Source organism: Anolis sagrei, chromosome 1 (assembly GCF_037176765.1).
Source record: "Anolis sagrei isolate rAnoSag1 chromosome 1, rAnoSag1.mat, whole genome shotgun sequence".
NCBI lineage: Eukaryota > Metazoa > Chordata > Lepidosauria > Squamata > Dactyloidae > Anolis > Anolis sagrei.
The window spans coordinates 277,485,550-277,503,529 of NC_090021.1; the positions used below are offsets into that span (position 1 = coordinate 277,485,550).

The 17,980-nt window shown below is 39.3% G+C and overlaps 1 protein-coding gene across 2 annotated transcripts in view; it reads right to left on the minus strand.

Annotated features, from left to right (window-relative positions):
• Positions 1-4,156: 4,156 nt before the first annotated feature.
• CHST1 (carbohydrate sulfotransferase 1) overlaps positions 4,157-17,980 on the minus strand; it is a 34,676-nt gene continuing 20,852 nt past the window's right edge. For both annotated transcript variants that reach the window (XM_060764116.2, XM_060764124.2), the window contains exon 2: positions 4,157-6,119. In XM_060764116.2, the coding sequence (XP_060620099.1) occupies positions 4,813-6,072 (1,260 nt within the window). In that variant the 5' untranslated portion in view covers positions 6,073-6,119 and the 3' untranslated portion in view covers positions 4,157-4,812. The remainder of the gene's footprint in view (positions 6,120-17,980) is intronic.

The window sequence follows — 17,980 nt, forward strand, 5'->3', positions numbered from 1 at the left end:
ATTAAAGTGGTGTCAAACAACATTAATTCTACAATGAAGATGCACTCTTAGGCTGGCTCTAAAAATTGTACAGGGTTGGAAAAAAATCAGGTTTTTAAAAACTTGTTTACTTCTTTAAACCAATGTACGATGTGTGTATGTTTGTTTGTTGAATTCATGTTTTAATGAAAACATGAATTCTATTTATTACATTAATATTGTAAAGCATTTAAGTATTAGGAAGCTTGATAAACTATGTTTTAATGCTTTCTAACATTAGCGATTGAACGTTATTAGACTTTGATATGATTTACAATTTTCAATAAAATAACGTTTTTATTGCTTATTATGCCTATTATGCTTATTATGCCTATTATGCCTATACATGTGGACTATACATATACGTACTGCCGGAGATGAAAATAAGAATAAGTTAATTTTATTCATTTTCCCTAGTTATTACTTATAATTAAATCTGAACAAATAGTAATATAAAAACACAAAAGCACACTTTTCAAGGAACACAAAAAAGAAGTTAAGCATTAGCACTGGCACTAAACACTTGCAATAAAAGGACTAGTTTAGAGGCTTTTCAGTTCCTAGTCTGTTTCAAAACTTTGAATGAATTATAAAATAAAGTGATTAAAAAGAAACTACTGACACTGGATACAGGTTTAACACTGAACAACTGCCAAGAACTGTTAAAGTTAAATTAAAGATCTGTTGTTGTTCCAGTCAGACTAATAATCATCATCATCATTATCACCTTTTTAAAAAACAGCCAGTTTGATATCATATTAATTGCTCAATGTTATGGAATTCTGAAATGTGTAGTCTGGTGGAGCACCAGCACTCTTTGGCATAGAAGACTAAGATCTTGTAAAACTACAACTCCTAGGATTCCACAGCATTGAGCCATGGCAATTAAAGTGGTGTCAAGCTGCATGAATTCTAGAGTGTAGATATATCCTTAGACTGCAGTTTTTAGTCTTACCTGAGCATAAGCCCCAATAATATTTGTTGTTGTTTATTCATTCAGTCACTTCTGACTCTTCGTGACCTCATGGATCAGCCCACGCCAGAGCTTCCTGTCAACCATTGTCACCCCCAGCTCCTTCACGGTCAAGCCAGTTACTTCAAGGATAACATCCACCCATCTTGCCCTTGATCTTGCCAATGATCTTACTAGGATTTATTTCTGGGTGGACATTCCTAGGATTGGCTGTACACATGCTTACAGTAGGCATGATTTCTGGAGAGGTCTTTCTTCTTGTCTTGCAATGGAAAAATGTAATTTCTAAGGAAGGTACCTACATAGAAGGATAAATCAATCTTGCATAGCCATGTACAGTTTCATTTTTAAAAAAATACTAATCAAGGGCTGATTTTAATTAGACATCTGAGACCCTATGTGATATATTCTTCTGTATTTTATCCTGATTTTCAAAGGAGAAAACACAGTAGCCTTAATGAACACATTCACAAACCAAAGCTTGATCACACCAACTGAAACAAGACTTCTCAAAATGCACTTCCATACAGTCCCGTTGTCATGGAGAAATGTATGCCTTTGTCTCACAACTCAGCAGTCATTGCTATGAACATCAGAAGTAAATGTAAAAAGTAACAAGGACAGTGCGCCCCTAATATTCACTGGGATTGGTTCCAGTGGTTTGAACTTGGAATGATTTCCCTTGAGACCAGAGTTCAATTCCCACTTGGCTATGGAAATCCACTGTGTGACCTTGGGAGAACAACACATTCTCAGCCCCATGGTAGGATTTCCTTAGGATCAGGATCAGCATCAGTTGAATACTACTTGAAGGCATGGAACTACAATATCTTTAAATTGTGTATGCTTTCATCTGGGGATATGGAGGGCTAACTGTACATTTTCTGTTTAGTAGAAAGCAAATCTTCTTGTGTTTTTCTGTGAATTACACAAAACTTAATCTATACAATAAAACGTGCAGAGCCTCTCCTGAATCTCTTTCAAATTATTTTGTGTATTCTGTGGAACCAAGACTGTTGAGTTGCAGAAGCCAAGAGACGATTGTAGAGAAGAGTGTGACGGCCACATTAGTAGTGTTCCAATCCCAAGGTGGTAGGTAATCAAACCTAGGTAGTGGGGAACAAACTATTCCAAAAAGATAGAAGTGACCCGTATCTTTATGGATGAACAGGTGTAGACTGGCATCCTCTCAGGAGCCATTGATGGAGTGCAAATCCTCTTGTGCACATGCCCTATTTGCAGACTTTCTGACGTCAGCGGGATGGGCTACAGTCTGAAGACAATGTCAGACTACTTACAACTGAGGAGGGTTCTTCTCCAGTTCTTCAAAAATGAGTGAGACAAACTTTTGTAAATAAAGGGTACTACTATCAGTACCTACTAATCATGATACCCAGTTGTCACTCACTGGGTATTAAGAGCTGAAGAGAGCTGTTGCCCTCATGCCCCCCTTTGTGGGCCTCCTGCATCTGTACCCAGATTGAGGAAACAAGGTGCTGAACAAGGTAAGCCTTTGTGTGGCTTCCATAACATTTTTGTACACATTGGCCGAAGTTGTTCTAATTGTTTTTATTATAAGACTACTGGCAACTATCTATTAAGGAAGGCCAAGTAACACTACAATGCCCAGTATTCTCTACCGAGAAGGAATGCTTCTTTACAGCTTCTCAGTGGTGGCCCCTCGGCTATGGAATGCCTTACCGGTAGACATCAGACAGGCACCATCATTGCTGGCGTTTCGGAGAAAGGTCAAGACCTGGCTTTATGAACAAGCGTTTGGTTAAACAGTGCAACCGAACATAGGAAGACGGTAAATGGAACATAGGAATGGCACAAGGATTATGAGTTCGGATCTGATTTCATTGAGGCGCTATGTTTGTTTCATGTTGTTTGTTAATTGTTGTGGATCGGTGTTGTTGATCCTGTTGTTACATTTGTTGTGTTTTTAATTGCACTGACACTGTTATGATAATTTGTACCTTGTAAACCGCATTGAGTCGCCTGTTTGGGCTGAAAAATGTGGTATAGAAATAAAGCAAATAATAATAATAATAATAATAATAATAATAATAATAATAATAATACAGCTATTGTGTAATTAAATAAACATTGTTTTTCTTTGAAATCATTTTGATGTTAACATCATGACTTCTCACAAGTAACCTATTATCCGTTGAATTCTGAGGGAGCCGGTGGGATATTGTGGAGAACCAGAAACCATCATCAAAGTCCAGATGCCAGATTCTTTCAAAATTTAAGACAGCTACACAAGTTAGAATCTGTTTTAAAATTCCAGTGTAGATGTGTCCCTAACATTCTGGCAGGAATGCTGTAAACACTTAGGTTCCTTCCACACAGCTGTATAAAATCCCACATTATTTGCTTCGAACTGGGTTATATGGCAGTGTGGACTCAGATAACCCAGTTCAAAGCAGATATTGTGAATTATCTGCCTTGATATTCTGAGTTATATGGCTATGTGGAAGGGCCCTTAAACTGGGAAGAACTAAGGCTATTGTTGGATGCAGGGGTGGATTTGCAGTTTTAAGACTAACAAAGCAAATGATCTGAAGGTAGTTAACAAATGAGCATATGAAGCTGTTTGCACTGAGTTAGATCACAGGGTCTCTGTGTTCCAACATAATCCTTGTCTGGCTGGCAAGAGCTTTCCTATTATTTCAAGCAGAAGTATTCGCCAAATTTGCTACCTCAGATCTTTGCTACCTCAGATCTGGATATGCTTGAGATTGAACCTGGGCCACTATACCGTACATACAGACGTATGCTCTCCCACTGAGCTACAAATCCTTCCCTAATATACATGGGAGTTCCAGGCAAAAATAAAGGTGAAAAATAAGTTTTATGCAGAGAGGCATTGCTAAACAGGGTGAGAGAGTACTGGGCTGTTATACTGAATTAACTATTTCTAGTATTAATTCATAAAGACCCTGGAGCATCCACGTTGTCATTTACAGTCCAGTGAGATTATCAGTTTACATAATGTCCTTCTTTCTGCTATCCTTCTTGGATCTTCAACAGTAAAGCAGTTATATCCCTCCCGTTCTGCCCCATCACAAGACTTAACAATGTTCACATCTGTCCTGAGAGGAAGTAAATGGTCTGATGATTAAGCCTGGCCTGGTGAATTTCACCCTCCAGGAACAATTGATCTGATTGAATTCTTTATTTGCAGAAAACACAGAGATAAAGCATTAAGGTTTTGTTGTTGCTGTTCAGCAAACCACTTTCTTTTTTCTTTTTTGGCACAAAGAAATGTCATAGGTGTTATTAAACAAACCATGGATCAGCGACCAGCCTGATAACATGACTCAGACATATCAAAACAAGATTAAAAACAAGGAGATTATTCCACATTCAGCTAACAGTAAAACCTGCTCATAATCAGGAAGAATTAGGTGGGAGATGACAACACTATTCATAAATTAGACATATATATTTATATATATTTATAGTTACCTCTTACATTGTAAAAGTAAACAGTGCAAAAGTAGAACCCCTCAGGTGTCCTTCAGCATGGAAAACCTGAGGGTTACTTCTTTTCCTTTTTATACATTGTTATGTTGTGTAATTTGTAAACATTGCTACCTGTCCACAGTTTATTGTTTAGCTCTTGCTCTAAAAGAGACCCATTATCCATACCATGGTCTGAGAGGGGGCACCTTCTTGATCTTAACTCATTTTTGGACCCCCATTCAAGAATTAGTGCAAATTTCAGAAAGTTAAGAGGGAGGGGAGAAAGTAAGGCAACAGTTACAAATGGCTCGTCTCAGCATAAGAATACGAGCTCCCTAATGTCTGTGTTACCAGAAGGGTGAGAAATCCTTATCTTCCACAAGGCTAATAGAGAGGTTCTTTAATTCCTTCTCAGAGGACACCAGTTTGTAACCCAGCTGTACCAACACCTGCTGGCATGCATTCTGCGTAAATGCCACAATCTCATAGGAGAGACGGAACCGCCACTTCTCTGCAGTTGCTGCTGAGTTTCGGACAGTCCCGTATTTGTGCTTAGCTGCAGATCTGTCCCCTCTTGTGTTGTTCTGTATCCATCGTTCCACATTGCTATCCATTGCGATACCCAGGAATTCATACATTTCTTCAGTCTTTTTTAAGGGATTTCTGGCCAAGTCTTCATATCTCACCAGCATGTACTTGCCCTTCAGCCAAGGTGGTCGGCTTAGTCCAGTGGAAACAGAGTTCAAAAAGTCCTCACAGACTGTGGTGAGTTGTGTCACATCCAGGTTATAGGGTTTCCTGCCTGTGCCATCCCAGATCCGCCACAGTCTATAGGTGTCTCTGAAAGTTTCACTCCTGGAAGCTAGAATACCCCTAGGGTCCCTTACCAGTTGTATAATTTTCAGGTTGAGCCTGGGGTCATCTACCAAAGCTCGAAGATCATTGACTTCTGGCACTCTCACAGTTTTGATAGCAACATGCCCATGGTCTTTGCAAGATTCAGTGGCCAGTGTAAGGTTCAAAGTACCACACTTTTTCACACAGTCCCCTTCTTCCAAAGGAATATCAATGGGCGTCAAGGTTTCACAAACTGGTGGGGAACATAGAGCTTTGCTGGCACCCCTGCGGAACAGCCTGTCTGTTGTATGGTTCACTGGCTGTGGTTTGATGTAGTTTTCCAAGAAGTAGAGATCACAGTCATACAGACTCCTCAGCAAATCTCTGCCAGCACCCAGCATGATCCGTCGGTCCGTGGAGCCCTTTGTCTGCGTCAGCTTTGGGATCAAGGTGTACTGGACATGGTAGAGGGGCTCAAATAAATAGAAAACATCAAAGTGTTGATTAAAAAGTTGCCCGACAAAAGAGGAGCCACTTCTGGTGGTGGCCAAGATCAAAACATGTGTCTTCTTGGAAAGGTTGTAAGCAAAAGTGGGGCTTTCATCACACAATCTATCTGCTGATTCAGCCTCCTGATTCAGACTGCAGTTCATTGGGTTAGGTACAGGGCAACTGTGGAAGGACTTGGTTGTGAAGGTGCGGATGGCTGTGTACTGGATAGCAATGGAGGCCAAAGCAAGTAGGAGGACAGCCTTCCAGGAACATTGCATGGCTGGTCACCTTCATGAAGATTCTTCTTTACAGGTGGCTTTAGTATCTGCAATACAAGAGAATCAGCCTTGGTGAATATAAGACTCCCAGAATGCATATTATCCAAAATGAAAGGGTCATAGTGTGTAATTTCAGACAGAGTGGAAAGCACTTCCTAGAGTACTGACTTCCTCCCAGCCATGTCTTTAGCACAACTAATGAATAATTGTATACATCTATGGAATCTACATTTGGAGATTTTTTAAAAAACAGTATTATTTTGCAACTTCGAGAATATTGAGACTACATTCCAAGACAGACCAAAGCTATGTTTATCAACCTGGTGTATTTTAATATGTGCTCTAATAAAAAAATATGCAATGTTCAAGATGGATCAGAAAAGGCGGAAATTCATTTTTCAAGTAATGTTAACAGTGAAAGCCAGAAATCCAATGTGCTACAGCAGTTGGAATATCATCTAGATCCGTAGTTCTCACCCTGTGGGTCGCTAGATGTTTTGGCTTAATAGCTGGTAAACTGGCTGGGATTTCTGGGTGTTATAGGCCAAAACACCTTGGTTGAGAACCACTGATCTAGCTGCTACACTCTGTGTTCAAATCCTTACCCACAAAGCACAGAGGAAGACCATTCAAGCCTAACCTATCACCGAGGGCTAAGAACAAGATATACTAACACTTCACTCCCAAAACAATAAACTTATTTATGAGTTAGGTAAAATGTAAGCACATTGCCATATGACTTTATCACACACAATAAATTCAGCATTTCTACACATTTAAAAAATGGCAACCCACCGTGCCCTTCACACAACACAAGCTTCAGCTGTGGCGGTGAGATATTTTGCCATTTCTAAAGTGTTGGTTTTTCCATCGATTCCTAAGTCGATTGGCAAATGACTTATTTTTAAATTCTCTGCATAGAGACAAAAAAAGGACAATTTCTCATTGTGATGTCAATCACTATTACTAGCTTTTGTTGTCTGCTTGTAAATAAGACAGTGACACTGTGTGTAGGAGGAGCCAAAGTTTCCATTTCCCCAGATCATCAATGCAGAGGCTTGGGGAAAGGGTTAATTTAAAACCACTTCCTATGATTGCCAATGCAAAATCTCTGGGAAAGATGGGGTTTAATTTAAAGCCACTTCCTTTAGGTGCTTCTGTTTCAGTCAAAGTGGTTTGAAGGCAGAGCTGCCTTAAAGGATGCATGTTTTAGAAAGTGTGCTGGTATCCTTGAAATTGAAGGAATCATCACCTACCCATGTGATGGGAATTAAACTGATGGTTGAGTTAGAAGCTGGAGGAGGCGATCTTAATGGGATGGGAATAAATACATTCTTTGCCTTCTTTAAAGGCAGAACCCCATGAAACTTGACCCTTTCTCCCACTTTTCCTCAATTTCTCCAGCTCAATGTGATGAAGTCCTAGGGCAAAAAAGGTGCTGGAGAGTGTGAGAGAAATTATGTTGGGTACAGAAATACAGCCCCTTGGTCTCTGAAAATCTATTTGATCTCATTTGATCTCATTTGGCACTTGAGATTCCACTGACAACTTCGCGGGGAATTTTTCACTTATCATGACTATGAAAACCAGAAACTGGATGGAATTTAATGGTGCAGAGCAACTTTCAATCCAGCACTGTTCTCTGCTAATGAAAACAGAACATAATTTTGGCTTATTTCCCTCTTATTATCTCTGGTATAACCATGAACTTTTTGAATACTGTTTTTATATATAATAAATTAACAGTGTCACACTGACTGTTCAGTATTTGTATGCCTCTTGGTATACTGAATACTTCTGAATTTTGATCGCACTCAAGGGTGCAATTACTTTATGGACCCTCTTCACTTGTGAGAGGTAAATTGTTCCCTTCTGCATTCTAGGCTTGGCTTGGGATCTGAGGGAAAGGCCTTGAAATGGTGTCCTTAAGTTAGGCTCCTTCTCCTATCATAAAGTGGTTCTTCTTGAATGGCAGGCTGCCTTATCCCCATACCCTCAGGATCAAATCCTATCTCATTGTGTAAACAATGTTGATCCGAAATGCAGAATTACATTTCTATGTTTGCTAGAAATAAATATTTAGAGGATATGCCTATAAAAAAGGGCACTGGACACCTGAATGTTAAGACACCCAGTATGACACATGCTAATGGTAAGCAAACTAGTGTCCACCAGATGCATTGGTTTAGAGAACCCACAATCTAAGAAATGTAAGTCATTAGGGTTATCCATTACAGTTTGACTCCTGCTTAAGGGACAGCAAGAACTCTCAAGCAATGAGCTGTTAATGCCACTGAGTGGTGAATGACCCCAGCATGACATATAATCCAGATGACCCTGTATCCATGGGGTCATCACATGGATATGCAAAACTGTGAATAATAATAAATGCGATTGAAATGAAGCTCTTCTGGGCCAAGAATACCAGGAAAGACTTAGGAATTAGGTGTTTTGTCAGATATGGATTAATGAAATGAAGATTCAGTGTCACCATATGCTGAAGACATATTATACATCTTATTCCGAGGAAGTTGTTTCAGTACTGAACCAGTATCTGTTGTTAGCAATGTAGCAAATCAGGGTAAACAAAATGAAGCTTAATCCAAACAAGAAAGAGATACTCGTCATCAGCAGAAAGGGAGATAATATAGATACAGCCTATGCTAAACAGGCATATACTCCTCTGAAATCTTATGCTCACAATTTTGGAGTATTCCTGGATTCAACTGTAAGCATTGATGCCCAGGTTTCAATGGTGGCCAGGACAGCATTTGTACAATTAAAACAAGTGTGCCAGCTGTGCCCAGTCATCGAGATGTCAGATTGGGCTATGGTGACATATGTTTTGATTACCTCTCATTTGGACTATTGTGACTCACTCTACATGGGACTGTCTTTGGAAACTATTCAGAAACTTCAACAGGTCCAAAATGTTGTAGCCAGAATACTGGTTATGAGCATTTACAGGGAATATATAACTCCCTTGTTGAAATGGTTCCACTGGTTATTGACATGCTTCTGATGCCATCCATGGTTCTGGTGAACATCTATAAAGGCCTGAACAAAATATAGGAGGTTTCTCTTTATATGAACCTGCCATAGTCTAAGATCCTTTAGGAAAAGCTTTCCCTCAGTCTCACCACCATTACAAGACCATCTGATGAATACATGGGAAAGAGTGTTCTCAGTGATTGTTTCCAGACTGTGGCATTTTCTTTCATGGTAGTCTAGGCTGGCCCCGATATCTCTCTTTTCATGTGAGGCAAAATAGGCATTTGGTGATTACAATACAATCCACATATATGCAAGGGACACCTAAAACTGCACATAACAAACTCTATATTTTGATTACACTTTGAATAGGCACATATAATAGAACAGTACTAGAGGACCTGGAGCCCCCGGTGGCACAGTGGGTTAAAGCACTGTGCCAGCAGGACTGAAGACCGACAGGTCGCAGGTTCGAATCCGGGGAGAGGCGGATGAGCTCCCTCTATTAGCTCCAGCTCCTCATGCGGGGACATGAGAGAAGCCTCCCACAAGGATGATAAAACATCAAAAATCATCCAGGCGTCCCCTGGGCAACGTCCTTGCAGATGGCCAATTCTCTCACAACAGGAGCGGTTGCTCCTGACACAACAACAACAAAAAAAACTAGAGGACCTAGAGAGGCCCACAAACACTTTGGGAGGGAATATTTCTTGGAGCGTGACAAAGTGAAGCCATGGATAATGTGTTCATGGATCACTGTAGGGAGTAATTTTCATGTCATATTTGTATGTGTCATATTTTTAATTATACTGTTATTATGTTTTAAAATGGTTTTACCCTTTTAAAAATCTGATGAGATTTTAATATAACTTCCTTGATTGTGCTTTAACATTTCAATTATCAAGCTTTTTGTATGATTTTATATGCATCTTTAACTCCTATGCCAGATGAGAGGTCAGGTATAAATATCCAAAATAAAAAATAAAATTTTAAAATAAAAGTTCAAACTAGTTTTGTTAGTAGATTAATATGCCAAGTGGCTGAGCTAGCTCCATAAACTTTGACTATGCCCAAGATTCTGGTTGGTATCTTACTCTTGGATCCTGACACTAAATCACTGTTGGAATGAAAGCAGGATTTTTCAACCAAACATCTGAAGATGAACCTCTGCACCAGATTAAAAATTAAGAGAAGGGGGCTATGGGGCAGGTAAGGCAAACAAGATCAAAGTACTGCTTTTTGTTCTGGATTGGAACTACAGAGGATAAGTAAGATGTGGGGAAGGGGAATTCTGTCAACTTTTAAATTGTATATGCATACTATAAACCTTGCAAGGCTGAAAAGACTCAACAAGAAATCTGTTTTAGAAGCACGCTTCTGAAGAATACAGCTCCACTGAGAGAAATAGGTAATAAATAATGTTGTTGTTGTTGCTACAAATGTAACTGGTCAAAAAAATGGGTACTTATTAGTCCTCAGCTGGAGGACTCTAGAATCATCAGTACCCAATACAAATTCAAGTTGAGATGGGTCAAACTTTACAATTTTGTACTGGCCACTGAATGTCTGTATTGCCTTAACTGACAGATCAAATTTCAGAATACTTATAGTTGACTTCACTGTACCTGCTCTTTTGGTCCCATCCTTCAAAATGCTGTCTATGAGAGATACAGTAAGTACAGAGTTTAGTTTTCTTTTACCTGAGGCTGCTTTTGAACATGATGCTGAAATCGTTCCTGTTTTGAAGTCAGGGTTCAAACTGCTTAGTAAGAGGCAGGATGACACTGGGAGTTCTACCATCATACTTACTCAATGACCCTTGCCACCTGAAATATGAGGGGGAATGTCCTAGAAGTCTCTACTTTCCTAACCACCTGAAAGCCACACAGCATGTAATGTACATGCTGGTATTAAGAAGGCATGTCTTCATAATTCAGCGTTGTACAAATCCACCTTGCAACTCTATTCTTTTCCTTTTATCAAAAGAATAATCTCTTGGTATTAACAAATTCTTTATCATCACAATCATAGAGAGCTAAGAAAAATAGGAATTTGCTTGGCCTCTGCAAAGCAAGCTTGCTTCCTTAAGTTATAGTTTTCCATATTAAGTGTCCATCCAGATCGCAAACTTTCCTGCTTGCTTGCCAATAGAGTGTATAAACTGTTGTCAACTAAAAATATGATTGATCCTCTTTCCATCATCTCATGATTATCAGGGAAGCCAGTTAAGACTCTATCAGGAAGTTTCTACTTTATGGTCAGGCAGGTCAGACTAAAGCAAGAGCATTACCATATTGCTGCATGCATGAAAAGCTGAATCATTCATGCTGCTTCTGCCTTCATCACCCTGTACTGGAACCACATTGCTCTGTGGATATGATAGCAAAAAGAGGCCCTGATTCACACAGATCATTCCAATTTTTCCAAACCAAAACCACATGGAGTTTACTATTAGAACTCAATTCCCTTCAAGTGAAGCAAATCACATCAACCTTACGACAGTGCTACTTTGAACAGAACGGAGTGGGCAGGGTTCTTTCTTGAACTATCCCATGCTCTACATATATTTATTTATTTTCTGCTACTGACAATGACAACAATGCATGTTTAAATGTATGTTAACACATGTATGTTTAAATTGTAATTGTGTATATGTATCTCTGCCTCTTCTCTATCATTCAGCAAAATACCTAGAAACCGTAGTTGTAGAAAGGGTCTGAAAAGTATTGTTTCCAATCCATTTATGTTACTAATACTTTGTACTTAGGTATCTCTATCCAGAGACCCAAAAAAAGCATTGCAAAAAAGGGGGAGTATATTTCCAAGTTTAGAGTCACAACCCTGTATCCCATAAGTATCAATGACATGACTATAAAGAAGAATGTGTTTTCATGTTCCTCATATTAGGATATAAATAAGGCAGAGTTTGGTGCTAGACCTCTGTGAAAGTGGAAAAACTGTGATTAAAAATCACTAATTTTTTTTAATTGAGTGAGTGAACACCTCATTAGAAATACCTTGGTCCTTCAGCGTGACTTATGATCCAGCTCTGCTGGATATTGACTACAGAATTATACTGGAGAACTGACAAAAGCCTGGCAGAAGTTGACCCTAGAGTTGCACTGGAGGACTGGAGATTCCTAGAGAGAACATATTAATCAAATCTGCAAATAAATCTGTTGAAATTGAACCTGCAAATGTGGAGAGCAATAATTGCAATCTACTTCTCTGACAAGCTAGCTTTTGATATGTACAATGAAATTGATTGAGAATGATGAAACTGGCTTTTGTTTCTTCCCATCAATTTTATTAGCTCCTGTCATTGAATGCTGCACTATGCCTACAGTCTTCAATTGTCAAGGCATTTGGAGATATTTTTTCCACTGTGGTACACCTTTCAACAATGAGTCCATAGTTATGGTTTGTTTTTATGTTAGGACTTCGGGGGGGGGGGGGGGGTATCAGTTGAGTTTACATTTGGAGAAACCTCTAGGCTTGTTGATTCAGGGTTGTGTGCTGAATATATTTTGTTTCCTGTTTAGATTCCTCTTCCATTATCTCCAGAGAACTGGCACCATGCCAAAGCAGGTATGCACAACAGTTTGTATTCATCAGTACATGCATATGCTTCTTTATCTTTTTCTGAATTTAGCTTACAACATGTGCACTGCTAACGGGCATCTAATTGGATATACCCCACCACATTATTACATTGTTGCATTTGCCTATGATCCTTAGTGAGATTTCCTGCTTCTCAGCACAGCCTTTCCCCTTAGTATGGTGTGGTTTTGCTTCACGTGAAAACTATTTCATTATTAACTGTATTTTCATCCTACTGCTCTTTCAAAGATACTAAGCAATCTACGTGGTTCATCTTTACAACAATCCTGAAGTAGTTAGGCTGAGAGATAGCAACTGACCCCAAATTCTCCCTACTCAATTTGCATTGTGATCTTTCTGAACCAAACCACACATATGGCGAAACACATCACCTGAACTTGCATGACTGTTTTTTCAAGTGTAAATTGCAGCTTCAGGGGTGGAGGAGGGGAGTTAGGTCTATGATACACATCACTATAAAACCACTATCCCAACATGGATAGAAACTTTCAATGGCTCATATTTACAAATCATGCAACTTCATGTATATTGTGTGTTTGACATCTCATGTAATTTAGCTTTTATATTTTACCCAGATTCTTTCTTGATTGCAACTAAAACAAGAGACATCCTCCATCCTGGTAGCTTCTTCTTTTGGGGCTTAAACCTTTATTATCCCTAACCAGCACAGCCAATGAAAAGCAATGATGTGAGCTGTAGTCCAACATCATCTGGAGAGCTATAGGATGCTGATCCCTGTGATGTATTTACACAGCACTTTGGAGGCAAGGACGATGGTAGTGTACATTCTGCCACAACCTGCTGACCATTCATTGACTTAGGAGTGAAAACATGGCCCTTTTCCTTGCATCTGAGTCTGCACCACAACATGCACACATTTCATCTGCAAAAATGCTTTGGGTTTTGCATTTTAAATTTAAAAATTGTATGGACATGACAAAACACATGTTTGCAAATACAGGTGTTATGCATTACATCCATTCAGAAACGAGACTCAGCAAGAGTACCACTGAGAATTGTATGATTGGTGGCAAACAGATTTCCCACTACATAATACATGAGGTAGCCCTAAGAGGAAATACTGAGCAAGTAGTGTGGAGTGGGACATCTGTGTCCCACTTCCAAAGCAAAGAGGATGTTTTTGCTGCTACAGTGAGAAATGGCTGTTTACACATCAGTAGCAGCTAAAGCTCACTGGGCCAGGCTGTTGAGGTTTAGAGGTTGGACATAAAATGCTGACAGCAAATGCAGGCAAATCCCAGATTAATTTATCCAAATATTTTTAAACTGCCTCTGCTGCAAGTTAGCCCGCTAAGAATGGTCTCCTTGGCCAGTTGTTTTCCATTTCCCCTCTTACAGTCTCTCTTTCTCTCTCTGATATAAGGCTTGTTCCATCCCCCCTCTAAAAGCTCCCTGCACAGCCTTTGATCCATAATAGTACCTCTGAATAGTGCTGAAACACCCTAACATTTTGTTTCACTGGTGTAATTCGTACACATGCAAATATTATGTGACCTTTACAGGCTCTCTCCCTTCACCCCCATTAAGTCCCAACACCACCTACTCCCGATGGCAGAACAAGAACTGCAACTGACAGGCAACAAGGCAAAGGAGATTTTTTTTTCTGAAACTGACATCTCGACACACAGTGCAGCTTCAGGAAACTGCAGTGGGTGAGGGTATGTTAGTATGCAGGGCCTGTTCAACCTCAAAGCTCCTGTGGCTTTAGCATATTAAAATTCCTGACGGGGCTGGAAAAGCACAAAGTTCCTGGTGATTTCTCCCAAGAGAGGACTCTGTTGTTGGCAGACTGTGGCATGCCTGGGGAAAGGTGGGGAGGAGGGAAAATAGGTTGCAGGTCTCATCTGTGCCAGTTATATAAGGACAGGACAGGGCTGGTTTTTGTGGTCCCAGCGGCTGGTTTGAAGCGCTCGTGTTTTTGTTTATCGGGATTTTGTCCCAGTGCTAACGTATGCTAAGGAAAAAAGACATTTTCTTCCTAGAATAATGAATAAGGAAAACCATGCAAGACAAGAAGCAGATGTGGCCACAAAGTAAGATGACAGTTTTAACCCAGACCAACCAAATTAACATTAGCAGAGGTGAATACCATAAATTAAGGGGCATTGTAGAAGCTACACCACCAAGACATGCCCATGGCAGGTTGTTTTGTAGGCTATCCAAATAGAAAATTAGATTCTGAATTGATATAGTTATCATATACATTTTATGCTTTCAAAGAGAGACAAGTAAACTTCTCCACCCACACAATAGACTATAATTCAAATGTCTTTGTATAGCATGGGAAGAGGACAAGAGAAGGTATTTAGGCACTAAAAAGTCTGCGACAGGCTAGGAAAAAGACAGTATCTACCTAATTTTTTAAAATATATATTTTTTAACATAGAGCAGATTTTTAGGTATTCCCAGTTCTATCAATTTCTGCCCATTTAAAAATAACAGTTTCAAAAACCATCCTAATGTCATGCAAACATATTAAAATGGAACCATTATATTCTATTAAAGTCCACTTTGTTACATAAAAACTAAAGATGGAAAAATGCCAATGTGTTTAGTTGATATAAAAGTATATGTCTCTGTGTAGCACAGGTCTACCTGTGGATGTTTAGGCCATGCTGCAAAGATGTTGGATTAAAGCTACTGAATGCATTTATATGACACTGGGTTTCATGGGAGACCCAGTCTGTCCACCAGAAACAGCAGGCCAGTGAATACTGTTCAGCCAAAGCAGCAGTCAGCATCTCCAGTTTGAAATCGTGTCATTGAGCAATTCCCACTCAATATGTTCCCTTTCAACAAACCAGAGAAAGCAAGATGATGACCCAGTTATAGAGTGGAGATCCATGGCTTGTTTAGCAAGCCTCATTTCAAGTAGTCAGTCCCCAAGTTACAAACATCTGACTTACAAATGACTCATAGTTAAGACTGGGAGTGAGACAATACAAAGTGAGAGAAGTCTACCCCTCAGAAGGGAGATTCGCTCCAGGAAGAGTTATCATCCACTGATGCTCCCTTGCCAATGCTTGTTTCCACAACAAGCAATCTTTCCCCAAATTAAATTATCATAGGGACAGAAAGTGAGTTGAAATCTTCTGAACAGGGGCACAGACAGCAAAGCAAACACCATGAGGGTGTTAACACTTCCTTGTGTTATCCAAAATGTGTGTGCCTGTGTGTGCGTATGAGACAGAATGAATGAGGGAGACTAGAGTTACACGTTAAAATGTATCTGTTTCAACTTACATATAAATCCAATTTAAGAACAAACCTACAGGACCTATCTTGTTCATAAATTGGGGACTGTCTGTTCATAGCTTGTTCAGGATAAATTGGAGTGCTTATGAAATGCTGAGCAAATGCCCCACCATTAACTATATCCAGCATAGTTTTGGAGAGCCAGCATTATGTATTGGTTTGAACATTGGGCAGGGTTTGAATCCTTGTGTAGCGGATACCCACATTGCGTGAGCCACAGAGGAAGACAATGGCAGAAGCCCGTCAAACAAAGCTTGACAAGAAAACATTATGATAGGTTTCCCTTGTGGTCACTATAAGTCTGAAATTATTTGAAGGCACACAACAACACATCTTTACCATTGTTCAGTTTATATTTAGCCTGGCAAACTATGTGAAAATTTTTATGCTACCCATAAAAAGTTAAACTTTCAGCCCTACTTCTAGAACAGTGGATCTCAACCAGTGCGTCCTCAGGTGTTTTGGCCTACAACTCCCAGAAATCCCAGCCAGTTAACCAGCTGTTAGGATTTCTGGGAGTTCAAGGCTAAAACATCTGGGGACTGACACGTTGAGAACCACTGTTCTAGAATGTCTTGTGCACTCATCTTTAAATATATGCTGTTGCTTAGTGACCTTGCATATGGGTAGAGGAGCCAAATTTTTAATTTCACAGTAAGATATTCCCAAGAGGCATAACTGGTTAGAAACACACAAGCTACTACAGCTTCTACAGCTGCTTGCCTCACAGCTTTCCTCTACACTAGTGTTAAGCCATCAGAACAGTGTAAACACTTCACAGATCCTTTTGTAACCACATCTATAACCTATTCCCTTTTACCCCAAAAGCACACATTTTATCTCACTATGTCCATTCAACCTGGATCGTAGATATACCAGGTTAAAAGATTATTGGATTACAACACTTAGAATGCCAAATTCAAAATGGCCATTGCCTATGGTGATTATGGAGTTATCGGAGCTTTACTATTTAAAAAGTTTTCCAAGCGTCATTCTACTGAGGATGTTATTGTTGACAGAATCTAAAATTCTTGCACTTAGTGATGCTGAACACTATGCTTGGGTCCGTATCCATATGATTAATCACTTAATTCTTCGCTTTCCTTTGCATTTATTATTTGTTCTTGTGTGCCTTCAAATAATTTCTAGCTATTGCTGGCCCCAGAGCAAATCTGTCATGAGGTTTTCTTGGCAAAATTTGTTCAGAAGGAGTTTGTACCTGTCTTCTTCTGAGGCTTAAAGAGTGTGATTTCCCCAAGGCCACTCAGTAGGTTTCAATAGCTGATGGGGGGATTAAACCCTGGTTTCCAACACTCAACCACTCCACAATGCTGGTTCTCATTTATTATTTACAATATTTATTAATATCACCTTCCACTTTGTTATACGGTTCAAGCAGGGGTAATAACTAGGGCTGGGCGGTTTCGTTTCGTTAATTCGTAATTCGTTAATAATTCGTTAATTTTTTCAATTACAAAACAATAACGAACCATTCTGGAGCAATTATTAAAAAAAACGAATTTTCAAAAACGTTTTGTAAATGCTTCGTATTTCAATATTGTATTCGTTTCGTTATTGTTTTGAGGTCGTTTCATTATTATTTCCGCATGTCTGGGCCAGTTTTATGGTTTAATTAGTGAAAAAAAATTATAATATCACACCAACAGTCAACAACAGAGGGAGAGGGAAGCTTCAGAAGGTTTTGGAGGTTTTTTAGCGTATTTCGCGGTCGCGTCCGCCATTAACGAATCGATTCGTTATTGTTTCGGAAATCGATTCGTTAATTTTTACCATTTACGAAATTTCGTAAATATCGAACTTTTTAAAAGGAAAATTTTGTAATTATTTTAAATATCGAAACAAAAAAAAACCCAAATACAAATCGATTTTAGAAACAATTTTTTCCGTTGTTACCCAGACCTAGTAATAACAATGCATTACACTCAACAGAACATCTCAAATCACATAATAAAAATGAGAGTAAGAAACAGGTGTCTCCCATAAAATGTAGAAAGAAAGC